General features: G+C 40.2%; 1 protein-coding gene across 5 annotated transcripts in view; it reads right to left on the bottom strand.

Moving 5' to 3' along the window:
* chd1 (chromodomain helicase DNA binding protein 1) overlaps positions 1–21,757 on the bottom strand; it is an 84,718-nt gene that overhangs the window by 56,136 nt on the left and 6,825 nt on the right. For all 5 annotated transcript variants that reach the window (XM_023338045.1, XM_023338048.1, XM_023338046.1 and 2 more), the window contains exons 2-5: positions 20,862–20,974; positions 19,042–19,243; positions 16,239–16,343; positions 3,490–3,686 (exon numbers count right to left, since the gene is read on the bottom strand). In XM_023338045.1, the coding sequence (XP_023193813.1) occupies positions 3,490–3,686; positions 16,239–16,343; positions 19,042–19,243; positions 20,862–20,914 (557 nt within the window). In that variant the 5' untranslated portion in view covers positions 20,915–20,974. The remainder of the gene's footprint in view (positions 1–3,489; positions 3,687–16,238; positions 16,344–19,041; positions 19,244–20,861; positions 20,975–21,757) is intronic.

Genomic DNA, 21,757 nt, shown 5'->3' on the forward strand with positions numbered 1-21,757 from the left:
TAACTTGAATATAATTTCTTGTATAACTTTTCTTCCTGTTATCTTAGAAAGTGAGCTATTATTGTTAGCTATAGAGGTTAATTTTCTAAACTAGAGAGTAAGTAACTGTTAGGGATGTTCAAATATGAAAAATTGGAGTGATGTTGATATCCAATAGTAACACTCGTGTTATGCTAGATTTACCTATATTTTATTTAATAATTTTTTTTAATCCGATTAATCATAAGAATAATCGATAGATTATTCGATTACTAAAATATTTGTTTACAGCAGCCCTATATCCATTACAGCTTAAATTTTGAAAGTTGATAATTATCTCATTTTGTGGTAATTCCAGATACTGAACCATCTCAACTAGAAAATATTTAGCCTTTTTACTGCAAGATTGACATGGATAAGTTAGTTCAAGTTAGATGTCCTTCGTCAGAGAGGGCAGCATAAATGTGCACATTGTCATTGGCCTAATAAATAAGAGCTGAATCAAGATGTTTGAACAAAATGACTTAAAACCATAACTTTCACAAAGTTAGTACTTACTGCAAGACTGTTGAGCAGCTCATTTTTCTTTTATGTCATGCCTCCTTGACATCCAGGGACTCTGCCAGAAGACTGCTGTCATCTTAATGCTAACTGTCATAAGAAACTGCCCAACTGAGAATATCCTATGGAAGCTCAATGATTCTGAGAATGACTGACTAGCAATTTGCAGAGTTCTGATGTCTGGGATCGGAATACTCATGTCCTGAAGAAGCCTGTATATATATGTATATAACCTGCCGTCACATTGGGTTATGTGACATTGGGACGTCACATAACCCAATTTCTTTTTGATTGTTTAAAACTTTTTATAGGACTGCATTATTTTCCTTCTGCCTGAAGTTCTTCTATCCTTCCCATGTGAAATTTTGTATATAACAGTATAAATTATAATAAATGTGCTTCTTTATTAAAGTGTTTTATTTTACATTTAAAAAACACTTATTTTGTCATCTAATATGATTTAAAATAGAAAGTTTACTTGAACATTTTAATTAATGAATTAGTTTTATAATAACTCTTTTATAGATCCAAATACTCACTTCACATTTTTAAAAAAGGGATTGTCTTCTACAGAAATGAAATCATCCCAGTTCTTCAGTCAAAACAGCTACATATTTTCCTCAGTCATATCAACCTTCTTTAATTTAATTATTCAGACATTACAGATATTATCAAGATGTTAACTCTGACACTTATCTTATTTTCTATCTGTAATTATCTGGATATTTTTTGAAATATACAATTTGTAGGATGTAGATGTGAAGGTACGCTGATTGCTGGTACAGACAATAAGGTTTAGCACTCCTATGCTAGCATGCAAAGGATATCTGAAAGAGGTGTTTTTGTTTTCCTTTTACATGCATAACATTATAGAACACTGTAGACATGCCTAGATTGATCTGTGTATTACATAGCACATATGGTCTGTAGCCTATAAGTATCTTACGATATGTTAGTCTCATTTTCCTCTAAAATTTATGACGATAAATGTGCCTGCCACTTCTCCAAATGCCTTGATAAAGTATGTAGTGTTGTAATCGGTTCATTATTCTTACTACAAAAGGCTATTTAAACTAGGGTCATTGAAAGAAAACATCCACATGTATACATGAACATCTAAAAATATTTGCCAAGTTTCTGATGAACTATGGATTTTTTAACCAATTTATTTGCGTGGTATAAAATGGCAGTTAACATTTTGTTTTACTAAAAAAATCTAACGCATGGACATAAAGAGGCATGAATCTCAGAATATTTTTGTTAACGTTTTTGATGGAATATGGATTTATTTTTAATTAATTTACTAGATTGTGAAAGTATGGCATAAAATGATGGTTAACTTTTTTTTTAAATGCACTGAACCTATTAGTTTCATTCAAAAATTAATAAAATCTATTAATGACTAATAAATAACCTAAATTAATTAACTCCTAAAATAAAATAAATATTTGAAAAATAAAGCTTGCTCTGTCAAAGTTTGACTTATTTATTTCAAGGTTTATTTATTTCAAGATTTATCTCATAACCATTTTTTTTGTGACACTTTTTTAGTAAAGCAATTTTACATATTTCAGGGGGTTTTGTTTTTTTAACTTTTTATCTGGGGCTCACTCCGGTGCCTTCAGTTCCTCCTCCCCTGTTGTTTCCTTGGTAACAGCTAAACACAGAAGGAGCTAAAAGCTTCAGTTTTTTGCCACTCGGGCTGAACCCAACATATAATACGATAGCGACAACAGTAAAAAAGGTTTAACAATTTTAATCTTTCTTGTGGATGTGAAGGTGCACATGCTAATCTTCATGTGCACATCTGCGTGTACGAGCTCGAAATTTCACATGAATTACGCTCTTCACACAGCTGGATGAGGATAAGCAACTGTCACCTCACCACGCAAGCTCTATAAAAATGAATAGAGAGAGAGCAGCGCTGTCTCCTGTTACTGTGTTGACCTGCATCCATTTCGTGCTACACTCGTGGTCTCCTATCAAACAGCGTATAACACATAGCGGGTCAATACAACACGGCAACACAACAAACAAATGCACCGACAATGTATTCATCCGATTCAGGTGTCCTTCCTGAGGGTGGGGCAAGGGGAGTTGGAATTCAACCAATGGGCTGTTTCCGTTCTGACAGTCCACAATCACTGAGGTATTTAAAGAAAATACAAAAGGCCAGTGCAAAATGGTGCAACCTAAGACAGTTTGCTTAATCACAAAAGAGATGATGAATCTAATTGAAAAGCCAGCATTTCGAAAAATACTGCAAACATTTGTGTACTACAGTACGCAGTAGTAAGTTGATACTTTTTCCAACAAAAGTCCTAACTGGCAGTATAGCCTGTTTCTGCCCAATGATAAAAATATGTTGAAGGGAAAGTTAATTTACAGAGACTTCATAATCCATAAATATTTATCGTTTATGTATTTTATATATTTAAAATGTTTTCCAGTTCCACTGTTAAATGTTCTTTAGAAATGTGTTATATATATATATATATATATATATATATATATATACACAGTATATCAGCTTGTATTCAAGTGTGCTGTACTGGAGTTATCAAATAAATAAATTATCAAATAAATTTGTAATTCAGTACATTTATGTTTGTTTTAAAAAAGGTTTTAATCAATTGACTACTGTTTTTCTGTATAGGATCGGTATTGGCCGATACTAAACCTTATTTATGTATCGTATCATAAGTGAAAAAGGTGGGTCAGTGCATCTCTACGCAGATGATCACTCTCTCTGAGCCAGGTTCTGTTGGCAATTTCTTTCTGTTAAAGAGGAGGTTGCAATGTTTTGGAAGATGCATAAACAAAGCCATGTTTGTCCTTGTAAGAATGTTTTAATAAAACCTAACCTAAAGTGCCAGTTCTTTGGGTGGCCTGTACTTGTAAACCTCTTTTTGGTTTGCAGCAACAATTCATCATCAACAATACACTTACTTGGTTGGAAGTTTTCTGCTTTTAAATTTGAGACTGGGCTCATAGTCTGATGCAGTTTCATTACTGTTATCCTCTGTCGATGAATCTGACCCAGTATCACTCCCAGAGACTGAGCCTGATCCAGAGTCAGAGGAGTCTGAATTCCCTCGCTTTCTGGATCCACTTGAGGTGTCAGATTCATCACTACTTGAAGAGTCCTGAAAAACAAAACAACACAAATGTAAACATTTGAAAGGTACCAAGCCCTCCTGCAATTTTACCCAAAACTGTGCTTTGATCAGATGAAATCAATATTAGGCTATTGAGCAACTAAGATTCCTGGTCAGTCTGCTATTAATATGTAGTAACACAACTAACAGAATTTGTGCTACTTCCATAGGCCATGGAAAACTTTGACTGCATGTCATTATAAATTCTTTGAAATACTACAACATATTGGGCTGTGGCATAAAACTGATAATGACTGGTCACTAGGTCCTTTAGCTTTACCTTTGAATTCTCAGAACACAAAGGGTTTATACAATTAGAAATACATTCTGCAAATAAGCTTTTTTGGAACAAAAACCATCATGTGGACAGCTATAGAGCTTAAGCAACACCACCAAAAAAAGCTCTCCTAACTGCAAAAGGGTTATTTTTTGATGCCATCACGTCAGTCATTTCACTTCTCGAATATTAGGACTGAGGCTGTAATGATTCATAAAATGTTTCAAGTACCTCAATTATTAAAATTCCTCAAGGCAAATTATCTACCTCGAGGTTTTGTGAAATTATGTTTTACTATTTAGTGCACTGTGTTTCATCCAGATCACTATTTTTGATGCACAAAACTCTGACTTCTGCCTATATGTTTTTGGCAATTGCTAAGCTAAGCTATTAGCATAACAAAGGATGACCAAACATCCTCTTTTCCTCAGGCATGTCCACTTTTCACATATTGTCCACGGCATCGGGGAGGAATTTAATTGATTGAAGAAAAATAGGCACCAAATTAACTGGCAGGACATAAACTCTCTGGGAGAGTTTATTTCTCCCAGAGAGAGAAATAAACTCTCTCTGGGAATGGTTACAACAGGAAAAACACATCCAACAAAGCTTGAGCAACCAAAACCGTTTCTGTGGCGCTTATTAAAAACTCAATACACATGAAATGAAAGAGCTACTAAACCCCACCGCGTTAGCTCTGGTTGCGCAGCGCTATGTGAACTGCAGGAATAACTTGCACTTGCAGAGGTGTGCGTTGAGGGAGCGGTGAGAATGATTCATCTTTGTGAACAAACAATTATGCAGCATTTACATTTCAATACGCTGCCCAGCGTGTGGCTCTATCATCCTTGTAAAGTTTATGTCTATGGTCCCGGTTGGCCAGAGCGTTAGTGGTTAACGAACCAGCGCTGACCTCATCATGCAGGTTCAGTCGGTGAGGTGGAGCTTTCGCGCTCGCCTCATAGTCACGCATCACGCTGGTTTTATATTATTTTATTATTATTTCTATTATTTTTTCGGTTACACGAAGCATCAAACCATATCAAATGCTTTGTCCACTTAGTCAGACAAAGTTAATGCGCGCAGCCGCGCGGAGATCTTAGAAACTCATCCGTTAAAGCTTGGACAAACCAAAACAGTTTCTGTGGCCCTTATTAAAAACGCAACAGACACGAAATGGAAGAGCTACTAAAACCACACTAGCGGCATTTAAATAAATCTTCCCAGGGTTTCCCCCTGAATATTACAGGCCTGGCGGCCCGCCATACTTTACTAGCGCCACCGCCCGGCTAAACCTTTCTTGTTAATCTAAAATAAAAGAAAAATAATAATAAATTTAAAAAATGCTTCTTTTTTTTCTGAATAGGCGCCTTGACCACCGGGGTTAGCAAGTTTTCTGGGGGAAACCCTGGTTCTGTTTGTTGCACATCTCTGCGCACAGTGCAGTGGATTTAACTCATCATGCAGGGCCGGTCCAAGGCTGTATGAGGCCTTGAACAGAATTGAGCAGAAGAGGGGCCCCTCTTGCTTCTAAAAACATCAGCACCTCTAACAGCTTCTGCGTTAGATTTAATCTGGGAGAGAAGGTGTAGTTTAACTGGCCAACCTAAAAAGCAATAAGTTATAATTGCAGTTTATTAATTTGTATTTGTGAACAAACAGATCTCAAACTCAAAGATTAAACTAATAGCATCAGATTCTAGCTCTGGTAACAAAACAGTTTAACTATGAATATTTTTCTTTGAACTTTTACAAAGTAAACCTGCCATTCAGACAACCTACAAAAACAGGGCCAGCAAAAATTATTTTGTCTAAGGAGGCTCACAAAGTTTCAAGTTGATAAGTCACTGATGATCCTATTTTATAGATCATATATTGAATCTGTGTTTACCTTTTTCTCTCCTCTGTTGGTTTGGAAATCTTAGTATTAGATCAAAAAATGACCTTAGCAGAGTAATACATACTAGCAATAAGATCTTAGGGATTAAACAATGCTCACTTACAGAACTGTGTAAAAAAACAAATCATTAGGAAAACTAAAGCCATTATTGCTGATACTTTTCATCCTTTACATGCTGAGTTCCAGTTTCTACCTTCCGCCATCAGGCTCAGACTCCCTTGTATAAAAAGTAACAGGTACAAGTTCTCTTTTGTTCCTACAGCAATATCTCTTTTTAATGTAGGACAAGACAGGGGGACTTGCACCTGATTTAGTGTTTGTAGCAACTGTCGGTCAATAATGAAATACACTGCTGTATTCTTTCCATTATGTGTTGATTTGCATTTCATGTCCTCTTGGTATGTTTTGTTGTTTTTGTTTTTATTATTATTTTTGTTACTTTGTCTTAGTTTTTATACTTGCTGCAACATCAATTGGCCAATTAGAGATACGAATAAATCTGAAATCTGAAGCTCTTTCAAAACATATTTAAATGTTAAACAATTTAACATCTTTTAATTTATGTATACTGAAACCATTAAATCAAATTTAACAACATCAATAATCTCATTAAAGAAATGTTACATTCATATATCTGCGATCTGTGTTAAAATATTAGCATTTATGGGCCCCAAAAACCCTGGAGGGCCTTAAGGAGCTGCTGACTTAATTTGGATTAAACAAGTGCAAATAATTGATATTCATTGTATTTTTTGATTTGTTGTTTTTAAGATTCTATAGCTGTGGGTTTAAATATTGTTTCTCTGACAATGTTTTCCCGTAATATATAATAACCCAGTAATATTTTTAAATTTCCTGTCTACTTAACATATTTTAATACAAAAACAAGGTGGATCGCCTCGACCGCCGGGCTTAGCAAGTTTCTGGGGTAAACCCTGTACTGTACATCCTTATCTGGCAGTGAATTAAACAAATAATTAAGTATGCAAGTGACACAGCCCTAGTTAGTTTTCTATTTGATGAAGAAGAGGACCATGGCTCAGTTTTACATCTTTTCCTTAACTGTTGTAAACAACACAATCTCCTATTAAGCCAAATCAAAACTAAAGAATTTTCCATAGATTTCAGAAAAAGCCAATCCTCCTGCACAATGTATATTGACGATGAATTTATGGAGTTTGTTACATATTTTAAATATCTTGGCGATGTGTTTTATCACAAATTGAAGTGGGAATTATGGAATTATCTCATTAGTACAAAGACTCAACAATGTACCTTTTAAATAAGTTATTGTTTTTTAATATTCATAGCTATCTATGTTCATCTGTTTCATTGTGCTTTTATTGAAAGTGTTTTATCCTTTTCTATCATCTGCTGGTTTGGAAATGCTTCTGCTGGTTTTACTGGACTTTATTTGTAATTTTAGTGGATCACTCCCTTAGTGTACAATATTAACCCCATTTTGGTTATGCATACTTAATCAAGCAATCCCTATATTTTGGTAAATTGTCCACATTAAACACAGGAAACAAAAAAAAAACAACAACAAACAAACCCACAGTTTACCAAAAAAGGAATAGGCCGAAGCAAAGCTTATTCTTGCCTACCTTTTACCAAATATTTTCCATACAGCTTAAAATTGTACACACTCTTGATTGTACTTGGAGTTTCTGATCAGCTCTACCAGTTTAATGAATGCCAACAATTGTCATCTATACTTTTATCATAGCAAAAAAGCTTGTTTTGATATTTCTTTTTAGAAAAAAAGAACAGATATTCCATCTGTCAAATAATAGCTGGAGGAAATAGTAAGGCTCTCTCATCTGGAAAAAACATGGTTCTCAATAGTCATCAAATTGAAACAATTCAATAATTTCCCTTTTCCACCAGCTTTGAAGCAAGCCGGGCCAGGCCTGCTTTGGTGGGTGATGCAAGCTTCACTCCTGTTCACTGATTGGCCGTGGGCATGGTCAGACGGAGCAGCAAAGAGAGAAGAAAAACAAAAGGCGCAACGTTTGAAACTCGCTGCAACACAGAAGTGATGGAAGCTACATGCAAGCGGATTTCAATAGTCAGCTTAATGGAGCAGTGAGGAATGAGTCGTTTTTGTCAAAGTAGCGGAGAGACTGAAAAGCCTTGTTAGCCGCTTCAGAGCCCGACGCAGCCCCACGTTGAACACTGACTCAGATGCAGCCAACGCCGCTGCTGATCTCCAGCCAGGTGAGCAGTTTGTAGATATATCTGTCTGCTTTTTAATATATTTAAAGTTGCATACATACAGTCATGGAAGACATTTGAAACACAAAGTCTGCAGTATTTTTATTACTCAAACACAACATGCGCATTTTCTGAAGATACCCAGTTGCACATTCCTCAGTTATACATAACTGTCAATATTGTACATCATGTTGCCTTCATTTGTTTTTTTATGCTTTATCTGCCTCGATTGTTTCTCATTTTGCTGTTGTTGCACAGGAGTTTCCCCCTTGTCAGACAAAACATATTACATGATATTCTATTATTGTATAATGGCTAGATATCAGTTCTAATTAAACAATTATGAAATATTTATTGTAGAGGACATAAAAACAAATAAACCTGAAGAAAACAATAGTGGTGAGAGGCGTCGGGCAGGAGTGGGCATACTTGTTGCTCCCCATCTCGGCACCTGTACGTTGGGGTTTACCCCGGTGAACGAGAGGGTAGCCTCCCTCCGCCTACGGGTGGGGGGACGGGTCCTGACTGTCGTTTGTGCTTATGGGCTGAACGACAGTTCAGATTACCCACCCTTTTTGGAGTCCTTAGAGGGGGTACTGGAGAGTGCTCCTCCTGGGGACTCCCTTGTTCTGCTGGTGGACTTCAACGCTCACGTGGGCAATGACAGTGAGACCTGGAGGGGCGTGGTTGGGAGGAACAGCGCCCCCGATCTGAACTCGAGCGGTGTTCTGTTGTTGGACTTCTGTGCTCGTCATGGATTGTCCATAACGAACACCATGTTCAAGCATAAGGCTGTCCATATGTGCACTTGGCACCAGGACAGGACTGAGCTTGAGGCTGGAGAGAGTCCCGCTGCGGTGGAAGACATCACATGTGGTTCCTGTTCCCAAGAAGCCAAGACCATCCGACCCAGGGGACTACAGACCAGTTGCTCTCACATCTCATGTGATGAAGGTCATGGAGAGACTGGTCCTGGCCCAGCTGAGGCCTCGGGTGAGGAAGTTTCTAGACCCCCTGCAATTTGCCTACCAGCCCCACTTAGGAGTTGACGATGCCGTCATCTTCCTGCTGCAACGAGCACTTTCGCACCTGGATGGTGGAGGAGACACTGTGAGAATCACAGTCTTTGATGCCTTCAACACCATCCAGCCTCTGCTACTGGGTGAGAAGCTGCGGAGGATGGGTGTCAACGACTCAGTGATCTCCTGGGTTACTGACTACTTAACAGGCAGGCCACAGTTTGTCCATCTGGGCAGTGTCCTGTCTGGTGTGGTGGTCAGTGACGTAGGAGCTCCACAGGGAACTGTGCTTTCTCCCTTTCTCTTCACCCTGTACACCACTGATTTCCAGTACAACTCTTGAGTCATGTCACCTACAGAAGTTTTCTGATGACTCAGCGGTTGTCCGGTGTATAGGGGATGGAGGGGAGGGGGAGTACAGGACACTGGTGGATGGCTTTGTGGAGTGGTCTGAGCAGAATCACCTGAGGCTCAACATTAGTAAGACCAGAGAGATGGTGATTGACTTCAGAAGGAAGAAAACACCTTCACGGCCACTGAAGATCAAAGGGGAAGTGGTGGAGGAGGTGGAGGATTACAAATACCTGGGAGTTGTAATCGGCAACAGACTGGACTGGGCATCTAACACTGACGCTGTGTGCAAGAAGGGGATGAGCAGACTCTATTTTTTAAGGAAGCTGAGATCCTTCAATGTGTGCAGCAAGATGTTGGAGACCTTTTATCACAGTGTTGTTGCCGGTGCCATCTTCTTTGCTGCTGTGTGTTGGGGAAGCAGCATCAGAGCCAGCGACTCTAATAGACTGGACAAAATCATCAGGAAAGCTGGCTCTGTACTGGGACTAAGGCTGGAGTCCCTGGAAACTGTGATGGAGAGGAGGACAATGAAGAAGGTTCTGTCTATTATGGACAATAAACAGCACCCTCTCCACCACATAGTGGACAGACAGCGGAGCACCTTCTCACATAGACTGCTCCAGCTCCGCTGTCGTAGGGACAGATACAGGGAATCCTTCCTGCCACATGACGTCTCACAGTACAATAAAAGCTAAATCATTGTTCTGCACTAATCAGTCCAATTTTGCACAACTGCACTGTGGCACACTTGCTGTACATATATTTAAATATACATATCTGCATTTTTTTAATCTTTGCAAGGACTGCTCTAAGTTGCTTTTTATATTAACGGCATTTTATATTTTTACAATTTATAGCATTTTATATTTTATTTTATCTACAACTACTACTCAGTGGTAGTTGTTATTGTGTCTTGTCTCTATGCTTTAACTGCGAAGTAATTTCCCTGCTGGGATGAATAAAGTACTTCTATTCACCCTAGGCCGCAGTTCGATGATCGACTTTGTCATTGTTTCATCAGATCTGCGGCCGTATGTCTTGGACACTCGGGTGAAGAGAGGTGCGGAGCTGTCCACTGACCACTACCTGGTGGTGAGTTGGCTCCGGTGGTGGGGGAGGAAGCCGGTCAGACCTGGCAGAACCAAACGTGTTGTGAGGGTCTGCTGGGAACGTCTGGCGGAATCCCCTGTGAGACGGAGCTTTAACTCCCATCTTCGGCAAAACTTCGAACACGCCCCGGGGGAGGTGGGGGACATGGAGTGTGAGTGGACCATGTTCCGTGCCTCCATTGTCGAGGCGGCTGATCGGAGCTGTGGCCGCAAGGTTGTCGGTGCCTGTCACGGCGGCAACCCTCGAACCCGTTGGTGGACACCTTCGGTGAGGAATGCCGTCAGGCTGAAGAAGGAGTCCTATCGGGCCTTTTTGGCCTGTGGGACTCCGGAAGCAGCTGATGGGTACCGGCAGGCGAAGCGGCATGCGGCTCGGGTGGTTGCTGAGGCAAAAACTCGGGCGTGGGAGGAGTTTGGAGAGGCCATGGAGAAAGACTTCCGTACGGCTTCGAGGCGATTCTGGTCCACCATCCGGCGTCTCAGGGGGGGAAGCAGTACGGCACCAACACTGTTTATAGTGGGGATGGTGTGCTGCTGACCTCTACTCGGGACATTGTGGGCCGGTGGGCAGAATACTTCGAAGACCTCCTCAATCCCACCAATATGCCTTCCATTGAGGAAGCTGAACCTGGGGACTCTGGGTTGGGCTCTCCAATCTCTGGGGACGAGGTTGCCGAGGTGGTTAAAAAGCTCCTCGGTGGCAAGGCCCCGGGGGTGGATGAGATCCGCCCGGAGTTCCTTAAGGCTCTGGATGTTGTAGGGTTGTGTTGGCTGACGCGACTCTGCAATATCGCATGGACATCGGGGGCAGTTCCCCTGGATTGGCAGACTGGGGTGGTGGTCCCCCTGTTCAAAAAGGGGGACCGGAGGGTGTGCTCCAATTATAGAGGGGTCACACTCTTAAACCTCCCTGGCAAGGTCTATTCAGGGGTCCTGGAGAGGAGGGTCCGTCGGATAGTTGAACCTCAGATTCAGGAAGAGCAGTGTGGTTTTCATCCTGGTCATGGAACACTGGACCAGCTCTACACCCTCGGCAGGGTACTGGAGGGTGCATGGGAGTTCGCCCAACCGTCTACATGTGTTTTGTGGACCTGGAGAAGGCGTTCGACCATGTCCGTCGGGGAGCCCTGTGGAGGGTTCTCCGGGAGTATGGGGTACCGGGCCCTTTGATACGGGCTGTCAGGTCCCTGTACGACCAGTGTCAGAGTCTGGTCCGCATTGCTGGCAGTAAGTCGGGTTCGTTTCCGGTGAGAGTTGGACTCCGCCAGGGCTGCCCTTTGTCACCAATTCTGTTCATCACTTTCATGGACAGAATTTCTAGGCGCAGCCAAGGTGTTGAGGGGATCCGATTTGGTGGCCTTAGAATCTCATCTCTGCTCTTTGCAGATGATGTGGTCCTTTTGGCTTCATCAGGCCGTGATCTGCAGCTGTCGCTGGAGCGGTTCGCAGCCGAGTGTGAAGCGGCCGGGATGAGGATCAGTGCCTCCAAATCCGAGGCCATGGTCTTGAGCCGGAAAAGGGTAGAGTGCCTTCTCCGGGTCAGGGGGGGTGTCCTGCCCCAAGTGGAGGAGTTCAAGTATCTCGGGATCTTGTTCACAAATGGGGGAAGAAGGGAGCGGGAGATCGACAGGCGGATTGGCGCAGCGTCTGCCGTGAAGCGGGCGCTGTACCGGTCCGTCGTGGTGAAGAGAGAGCTGAGCCAAAAAGTGAAGCTCTCGATTTACCGGTCGATCTACGTTCCCACCCTCATCTATGGTCATGAGCTTTGGGTCATGACCAAAAGAACGAGATCGCGGATACAAGCGGCCGAAATGGGTTTTGTCCGTAGGGTCGCTGGGCTCTCCCTTAGAGATAGGGTGAGAAGCTCAGTCATCCGGGAGGGACTCAGAGTAGAGCCGCTGCTCCTTCACATGGAGAGGAGCCAGTTGAGGTGGCTCGGGCATCTGGTCAGGCTGCCTCCTGGACACCTCCCTGGTGAGGTGTTCCGGGCACGTCCCACCGGGAGGAGGCCCCGGGGAAGACCCAGGACACGCTGGAGGGACTATGGCTCTCGGCTGGCCTGGGATCGCCTTGGGATTCCCCCAGAAGAGCTGGAAGAAGTGGCCGGGGAGAGGGAAGTCTGGGCCTCCCTTCTGAAGCTACTACCACCGCGACCCGACCCCAGATAAGCGGAAGATGGATGGATGGATGGATGGGAGGGAAACAATAGTGGTATTTTATCCATGGCTGTATGTCTGCATTGGTCTAAAACTTACAAGTAATTACGTTTTGTCTTTAATTTACACAACTATTCTAGTTATTTATAATTCTGTATGCCTGGATGGTAAAAAGAAAAGTGTTTGTATATATATAAAGCAACATGTCTGTTTTAAATAATTCCTTCTGTGTTTGTAACTTCCACATTAGTAACTCTGTTACTTATCTACATTTATGTGCTATAAGCCCTAACATCTGATTACTTTTCCCAGGGAACAGAAGAAGAGGAACATGGCTGACATGATGAACGATGAGGAGAACCGTCAGAACAACAACTGGATCTCCTTGAGGAGGAAGCAGCTACCAGCTGAGATGGTAGAGCTCCATGGAGAGTTGAGGCAAACAGAAGAAAAATAAAAGCTGTTTTCTCTCAATGAACAAAGTCTCTTTTTTATACTCACTCCACACATTATTGTACATACTGTAGTTAATATGGCATCAAGGTACAATAACTATGTTGTCGTTAGTTAGGTGAACAAAATCCTGCCTAAGATCAGTAGCTGTTAGCGATCAGTAGCATACTGATGGTAGATGTTTAGTGTACTACGGAGCAGAAAGCTGACGTTTCTCCCTACATCAGTGGGTGATGCAGGTTGCTACAATCTGCAGAATTACTCAGCTCAGTCAGAAACACCCAATCAGAACCAGCATTCATCAGCTAACTGTGCTCTCAGGAAGTTTGGATTTAGTAACTCAGGATTGTTTATTTTGATGCAGCCTGCGTTTGACTTTGAATGAATGTTTCCTTTTTTATTTGACATTATCTGATTTAGGCAATGTTGTCAGATTTACTTGACCCATGTATAATTTAGGGTACTGAGAATCTTGTTCATTTTACTGATTGCAGGTTTTTCAGCTGTCCTTTTGACTGAAGAAATGCTGTATTGTGCTTGCAAATACACTGCCTGGCCAAAAAAAAAGTCGCCACCAAAAAATGGTCACACACTCTAATATTTTGTTGGACCGCCTTTAGCTTTGATTACAGCCCACATTCGCTATGGCATTGTTTCAATAAGCTTCTGCAGTGTCACAAGATTTATTTCCATCCAGTGTTGCATTAATCTTTCACCAAGATCTTGTATTGATGATGGGAGAGTCTGACCACTGTGCAAAGCCTTCTCTAGCACATCCCAAAGATTCTCAATGGGGTTAAGGTCTGGACTCTGTGGTGGCCAATCCATGTGTGAAAAAGATGTATCATGCTCCCTGAACCACTCTTTCACAATGTGAGCCCGATGAATCCTGGCATTGTCATCTTGGAATATGCTTGTTCCATTTGGGAAGACAAAATCCATTGATGGAAAAACCTGGTCATTCAGTATATTCAGGTAGTCAGCTGACCTCATTCTTTGGGCACACAATGTTGCTGAACCTAGACCTGACCAACTGCAGCAACCCCAGATCATAGCACTGCCCCCACAGGCTTGTACAGTAGGCACTAGGCATGATGGGTGCATCACTTCACCTGCCTCTCTTCTTACCCTGATGCGCCCATCACTCTGGAACAGGGCAAATCTGGACTCATCAGACCACATGACCCTCTTCCATTCCTCCAGAGTCCAATCTTTATGCTCCCTAGCAAACTGAATCCATTTTTTCTGGTTAGCCTTACTGATTAGAGGTTTTCTTACAGCTACACAGCTGTTCAATCCCAACCCCTTGAGTTCCCTTCGCATTGTGCGTGTGGAAATGCTTTTGCGTTCACAATTAAACATACTCCTGAGTTCTACTGTTGTTTTTCTTCGATTTGACCAAACGTTTAAGTAATCGCCGATCACGATCATTCAGGATTTTTTTCCGACCACATTTCTTCCTGGAAGACGATGGTTCCCCACCATCCTTCCAGTTTTTAATGATGCATTGGACAGTTCTTAACCCAATTCTAGTAGTTTCTGCAATCTCCTTAGATGTTTTCTCTGCTTGATGCATGCCAATGATTTGACCCTTCTTAAACAGACTAAAGTCTTTTCCACGACCACAGGATGTGTCTTTTGCCATGGTTGTTTAAGAAATGAGGAGTTACTCATTGCATCAGCTGGGGTTAAATAACTTGTTGCCAGCTGAAAGATAATCGCCTCTGCAGTACTTATCCAATAGGAGGCTTGTACCTATTTGCTTAGTTAAATCCAGGTGGCGACTTTTTTTTTCGCCAGGCAGTGTATTTACTCTTTTTGGTTGTATCTGCATATTGTAAGCATTACATACTTTAATACCTATTTCGCATGTTTATGTCTAAATTAGGTGAATTTATTACCAGATCTTTTTTTTATTATTTTGTCAGATCAAATTGTATAATTTATACCCAAGGCAAAAAATGAACAGCCAATCCAGGTGATCGGCAGTGAACGGCCCTAATGGGTGATCAGAATTGGCAGCAAAAAAACCTGATTGGAGCATCCCTAATTTTTACATTTCCTGTCAACATTTTTTATTAGAAAAACATGGTGGTCCACTGGTGGACCGCCCTCCATCCTGACCACAGGGCTTGGCAAGTTTTCTGGGGGAAACACTGATATTTAGAACCAATTGAAGAAGGATTAATTTGTGTGATAAGATACAAGTCCTAGGGAAGGGGAGTTGAGTGAGATATGGGAATGTTCTTGTTCATTTATGCAACTTTTGTTGAGTTTTGTAATGTCTTATTTAGCCATATTTTTATGGAAAAATATAAATTAAATTAGAAAAAGAAGACGCATTTTATTGTTGATGCTTTGATTTTTCATGACTAATCCCCCATAAAACATTTTGACAAGGAAAAAAATGTGACTTTGCATTTTAACATCTTGAAATGGGGTTTCTTCAAAAAGCTGCTGCTATTTCTGACAATACGTCTGCACAATAGTGTTTCTTCACTAAGCCTTCAGTGCGTGACTGGCTCAGTGGATCGAGTAGTTGTCTTGTAATTGGAAGGTTGTAGGTTTAACTTTAGATTCCTCCGGTCTCATGTCAATGTGCCCCTACCGATGTGCACATCAGTTTATAAATGTGTTTGTGTCTGAGTGCAAATGGGTGAATGTGGCTCTAGTGGAAAGCACTATGAGTAATCAAAATGACTGGAAAAGGGTTATACAAGTTCAGTCCATTTACCATTCAACAATGTTTTTAAGAGTGTTGCAATGACAAGCACTTCATATAAGCTCAGCAGATGCACAGTCCACCAGGTGTTTGCCAATTCCTGCTGCTGCTAGTCTGAAGGAGCAAAGTGGGGGAAGCACCGATGCATGGCTTGAAGACCTGTGAGTTTAGGCGCCCTCAAATGGTTGCCACTGCAGATTCAAGTATTTCTCAAACAATCATGAGGGAATAACATGCACGAATAACATATTATGTAAAACTCAAAAAAGAATATTATGCATAATACTCCCCATTAAACATCATAAACACACAAAGAAGCAGCTGAATACAGACCTCATCTGACCCACTGTTAGAAGAGGCTTGTCTCTGCTGTTGCTGCTGTTTCCTGAGCATAGCCGATCTTTGAACTGCCAGAATGCTGGGGTTGGACTTCCAGAACTGTGATTAATGCAAAAGAAATTAGTAATCTAAACCCACGTTTAGGACACAACTAAGTCATTAGCAACAGAATAAAAGAATGCAACTCCTGCAGCATCCAATAAATACATTTGACAGAAAATAATCTTCTTTGAGTTGAACTTTCAAACTTTGTTAAATAAAATACATGAAGCAATACAGCTAAAATTTGTGTAATTTATTTTCCAAGAAAAAAACTTCTGACATTTGCTCCACAATAAATATCTGCACAACACTAAAAAGGTGTAAAGTTAAAAGAGTTACACTTATTAAGATACAGATCTTAAACGGTCAAAGCTGCTGCCTGACTAACTGGAAACATCAATCTAACAGAGCTCTAAGATAAAAATGGGTCCGTTTTTTGCATAACTGATTTTTTTTCAGTTATGCAAAAAAAATTCCTGCTTTCCAGTCAGCTGGATCAGGCATTTTCAAGAAAAGTCTACCCAAAAACAGAAACACAAAAAAACTAAAAGCAATGTGCCTAAAAATAAAAACTGCATAATAGAGAAATGAAAGACATAGGCAGGAGTCATTGTTTCAGAGTCAACTTTTAGAAATCAACTCATTAAATTAATTTGGATGCAAAAGAAGTCAAAACTGTGTTTTACAGTTACACAGATAAAAACATTTCAATAAGCTAAAAAGACCCGTGTAAATTAAATTACAAAAATAATGTTATGGGTGTAGCTGAATCACGGCCCGTTGACCTTTGCCATCATTACAGCTAAAGGTCAGTTGGAGAGAAGTGAGCAAATAAGAGGTGGGGCGGGTCAGAAAAAATGCAGGAACAAAAACCAAAAAGCACCTAGGAGTAAGGAGAAAAATGTGTCAAACTATGTTTACCACACAAACCTTGACCGCTGGAGAAGATTGAGGATTTTATAGGATTTCTTTATTTTACATGTACATATGGTCTAACTAGTGGCATAATTACATTATTGTAAAAAACAGTATTTTCATAAAGCAGGAAAAGATAATATTATGAATGAAATCTGTTAGATTTAGAGAAACACACAAATTAAGCAGGGTGACATAAAATTGGAGGTTTATGAACAAATATATGAATACATGATTGTACAGAAACAGCTACTGTCCATCTCAGAATATATCAAAAAATATGAGAAATTGCTGCAAAGTGGTGTTGAAGCTGAATGTACAACCTGTGTGTGTAAATGTAAACATAATTTTACAAAGCTGTGATCATAGGAAAAAACTCTGATGACTTCGTAGTTTAAGCAAAATCTCTTTGCAATGTTATGTTAAAATAAAGTCAAATTAGTAGTTCTGTGTGTCCAGCATGTAACTGTTGTAAATGAAGAACCAAAACTAAATTAATTCAAACTAGGGCTCTAAAGATCTCTCAAAAGATTTGAATACCTTTCAAAAGTCCTCAAAGAAAATTAGTTGCCTCGAAGCTTCAATTATGTTTTATTATTCTGTGTTCTGGCCAGGTGATTATTTGCGTTGTGCAGCGCTCTCACTTCCACCTATGAACATAGAAGTTTCAAGTTCTGTCTTGGGGGATTTCATTAATTGATGATAATGTCCGGGTTTTTATTATCTTTTGGGGGACCAATAAACATTCTTAAGTTAACTGGGGTGATGTCTGGAGTACCGCAGCCTCTCTTCTCCCAGAGCTGCTGGTTGGTGGCTGGTTCAGAACGAAGAGCGCTGCAGGTGTATTTATACAGGTGAGCAGATAGACTGAACACTGCCGGGCAATTGTGCTGTTGTTGCTTAACGTAAGTGTAGCTTTACAGACGAACCAGAAAATAAATTTCATATCACCCTGGTCACAACAAATGGGTGGCGTAGCGCATCATGGCAGTACATAGCTTGCAGATGGGTTTCTGTGTGTGATGGAGGAGCCAAATCCAGTCATTAATGTGGACACAAAAGCTATAAATGGCTGTGCAAAGTAAGAGTTCACTTATTAAATTAACTGAAGATGACTACATAAACTAAAAACTAGAGCAGTGGTCCCCAACCACCGGGCTGCGGACTGGACCAATTGGTACCGGGCCGCGCAAGAAATGATGAACTACTTCCGGATCTTTTATTTTGAAAATCCTAAACCGGATTTTACCGGTTATGTCTTGCGTGTCAAAATTGAGCCAACTTGCAGCAGAATGAGTAACAAAACAACATCGGAGTACTGCGCACCCCGAACAACAGCATCGGACTCGAACCCCCCCTGCCCGCCGGTCCCCAGCAAAATTGCGAAGGGCTGACCGGTCCAAAAGGTTGGGGAACGCTGAACTAGAGTATTGACATTTTTTAGAAGTTTCTTTATTTAATTATTATTAAATTGAGAATAATTTTAGCTTTTTGTATCATTTTTGTCCTGGTTAACTTAAAAAGTGAGCCGTTATTGTTTTCTAACCTATAGAAAAGTAGGGATGCAAAACATGAAAATTTGAGCCAATGTTGATATCCAATAGTAATACTTCTGTTTTGGTAGGATTTACCAATATCTTATTTTAGAACATTTTTATTTAATTACTTGATTAATTGTCAGAATAATCGATATAATATTCGATTACTAAAATAATTATCTAAAAAAGCCATAATACAAACGAAAGAACCATTTGCCAGAATGATTTCAATTAGTCACAAATATATTAGGGCAGGCCACATATTAGTGGCAAAGCTTTGCTGACATCTTGAATTTGTTTACCTCGGCTCCATCAATGTTTGGCTTATTTGGTGATTCTTTTTTCTCATTGGATTTCTCAGTGTCAGACTCAGACTGACTGCCAGAGTCTGAGCCGCTTCCTGAGTCACTGCTCCCCGACTGGCTGCTACTGCTGGAGGAGCTGGAACTGGAGCCGGAACCCGAAGCAGAGGCTGAGCCTGATCCAGACTCATCATCAGAATTACTGGGATGTGAGAAGACAAAAACATATTAGTAGTTGTTGAATAAATAAATCATAACTTTATAACAGGGGTCTCAAACTCCAGTCCTCGAGGGCTGCAGTCCTGCAACTTTTAGATGTGCCTCTGCTGCACCACACCTGAATGGAAAAATTAGGTCATTAGCAAGACTGGGAGAACTGATCTACACAAGAAGGAGGTAATTAAGCCATTTCATTCCAGTGTTTTGTACCTGTGGCACATCTAAAAACCGTAGGTCTGCAGCCCTCGAGGACTAGAGTTTGAGACCCCTGCTTTATAATCTTATAGTTAAATCAAAATTCAACAAACAAATGTTTGTTAGCATCCCAGTAAATACAAACTTATGATTAAAATATTTAATCTAGATTCTACCTTACATATGAAAACTAACTAATCCTATTGCTTGTTAATCACAGTGTTGACTTAAACCAGGGGTGCCCAAAGTGGGTCCTCAAGGGCCGGCATCCTGCACGTTTTAGTTCTCTCCCTGGTGGTATCAACAAACTTTTCAGTGTGTCAGTGTTCTGCTTAGGCCTTCTAACGAGCCATCATTTGATCCAGGTGGTTAAACCAGGGAGAGACTAAGACATGCAGGATGCAGGCCCTCCGGGACCCACTTTGGGCACCCCTGGCTTAAACAAAACAGTAGTCCTTTGCAAAACAAACTAATGGCAAAAGATGGCCTCTCAATGTAGTGAAGATGATGATTTTGTTGTTATGATGCAGATGAAAGATAAGCAAAGTATCATCATAAAACTAAAACAGGCAGTCTTACTAATTGACATAGTTGAAAGTTTCATAAAGAATCACTGCTTCATTCTTGATTTTTAATAATGAAGTTTATTATTTATTTTTGCACTGGAATGTGTACACTTCTTTGCCTGTTTTTTTAATACTATTTTGAGAGTTTTTCAATTTATTTAGTCAGTTTAAACCCCTGGTAATATTAAAGATATTTCTCATAAAACCTATCTTCAGAGTATTTCACAGTAGCAGCATGCCTGTAGGAAAAACATTAATATTTCCAGTATACATTTGTGGTTCAGGTAAAACAGGTCTACTAGCAATAATGTACATGCATAAAATAATCTGATCATTTTCATTTTTGAATTGATTTTATTCCAGATCTTTATATGGTTTGTGAAATGTATTGAAAAAGATGATGATGATGATGATTATTATTAAAGCTGGCTTAAAACCTAAATATTAATATGTGCATCAGCATGTTACAAAATATAACTACATCCAATTATTCCCAGTGTAATGTTTTTGTACAGCATAAGGATTTTCCATAAACATGCAGGAAGCCTTAAAAAAACACTCCTTTTATAGCCTGTATTTCAATCTTCTAAATTTACATTAAATTAACTCAAATAAAATTTAGGATACTAATGTCAATTTAGTCAATAGAATCAGGAAAATGATCAGAATAACGAAAAACATAAATGTGCAGTCATTTAAAAATAATTGAAATACAGCCAAGACAAAGTTTTTAAAAATACCTTATACGGTACTATTTGCATTAAATGTGCAAGACACAAACAGAATGTTCACATGTGGCCATCACATGTGCAGTCGTCCTGTAAGGAGGAGTTACTTTACCTTGATTCTCCATTGCTATTGCTCACACTTTCATCTTCACTGCGCCCAGCCATCTTGAACGCCACAACAGGGATGTGCGAACCACTGGTAAAACAAAGTTCCCAGAAATAAACCTGAAAGAGAGAATGCCGGTTAATTTTTTTTTTTTAAAGTCAGAACTATACTGGAGTTTTGCTAGTTTGTGTTGAGTGATGAATCACAGAAGACCACATTTCTTTAAATCATGAAATCTGATGGAAAGAAAATTCTGCATGTGCTCCTCCCACATGCAGAAGGAGCACAGCTGCCTTGACTAGTCATCATATAGTTTAAACCAATATTTGCAGCACACACTGGAATATTTTTTGTTGAATTTATATCTTTTTTTTCTATTTTTCAAAGTTTTCAACAAAATAACCATCCCTCATCTTTTTAAGGTTTAGGAGAATTCGGCTGCAGGCATTGGCCGGCTTCAACAGAATCGCTGTTCTAAACCGTATCCCGCATTCCTACTCCATTCACATTACGGTACAATTAATATTTCAATAGGTATCTGACATCCATTGAAACTATAGTTAACCTAAACTCCATATTGTATGTAATTAGTGTGGATGGAGAGACTGTAAAATACACTAATAACACCACTGTGATGCATTTATTAGGATATGTGGTTCTGCAGGTTGGTCGTCTTCATCCTCCTGCTCTGGGTCAGACTCTGGCTCTAACAGGTAAGGTTGGATGGACAAGTTTTCCATTGTTGACATCTTTAATAAACTTTGGAATAAAAGCTTTCTCTGCCAGTAGATAATCGTGTCGCTGCTATCAGACTACAAATATGGTCAAATGGAGTGAAGTGCAACCCTGTGTGATCTGGAGGGGGGCGGGGCTTGAAATGTCTCTTTCACATTTAAAAAGAC

Source organism: Xiphophorus maculatus, chromosome 8 (genome assembly GCF_002775205.1).
Source record: "Xiphophorus maculatus strain JP 163 A chromosome 8, X_maculatus-5.0-male, whole genome shotgun sequence".
Taxonomy (NCBI): Eukaryota; Metazoa; Chordata; class Actinopteri; order Cyprinodontiformes; family Poeciliidae; genus Xiphophorus; species Xiphophorus maculatus.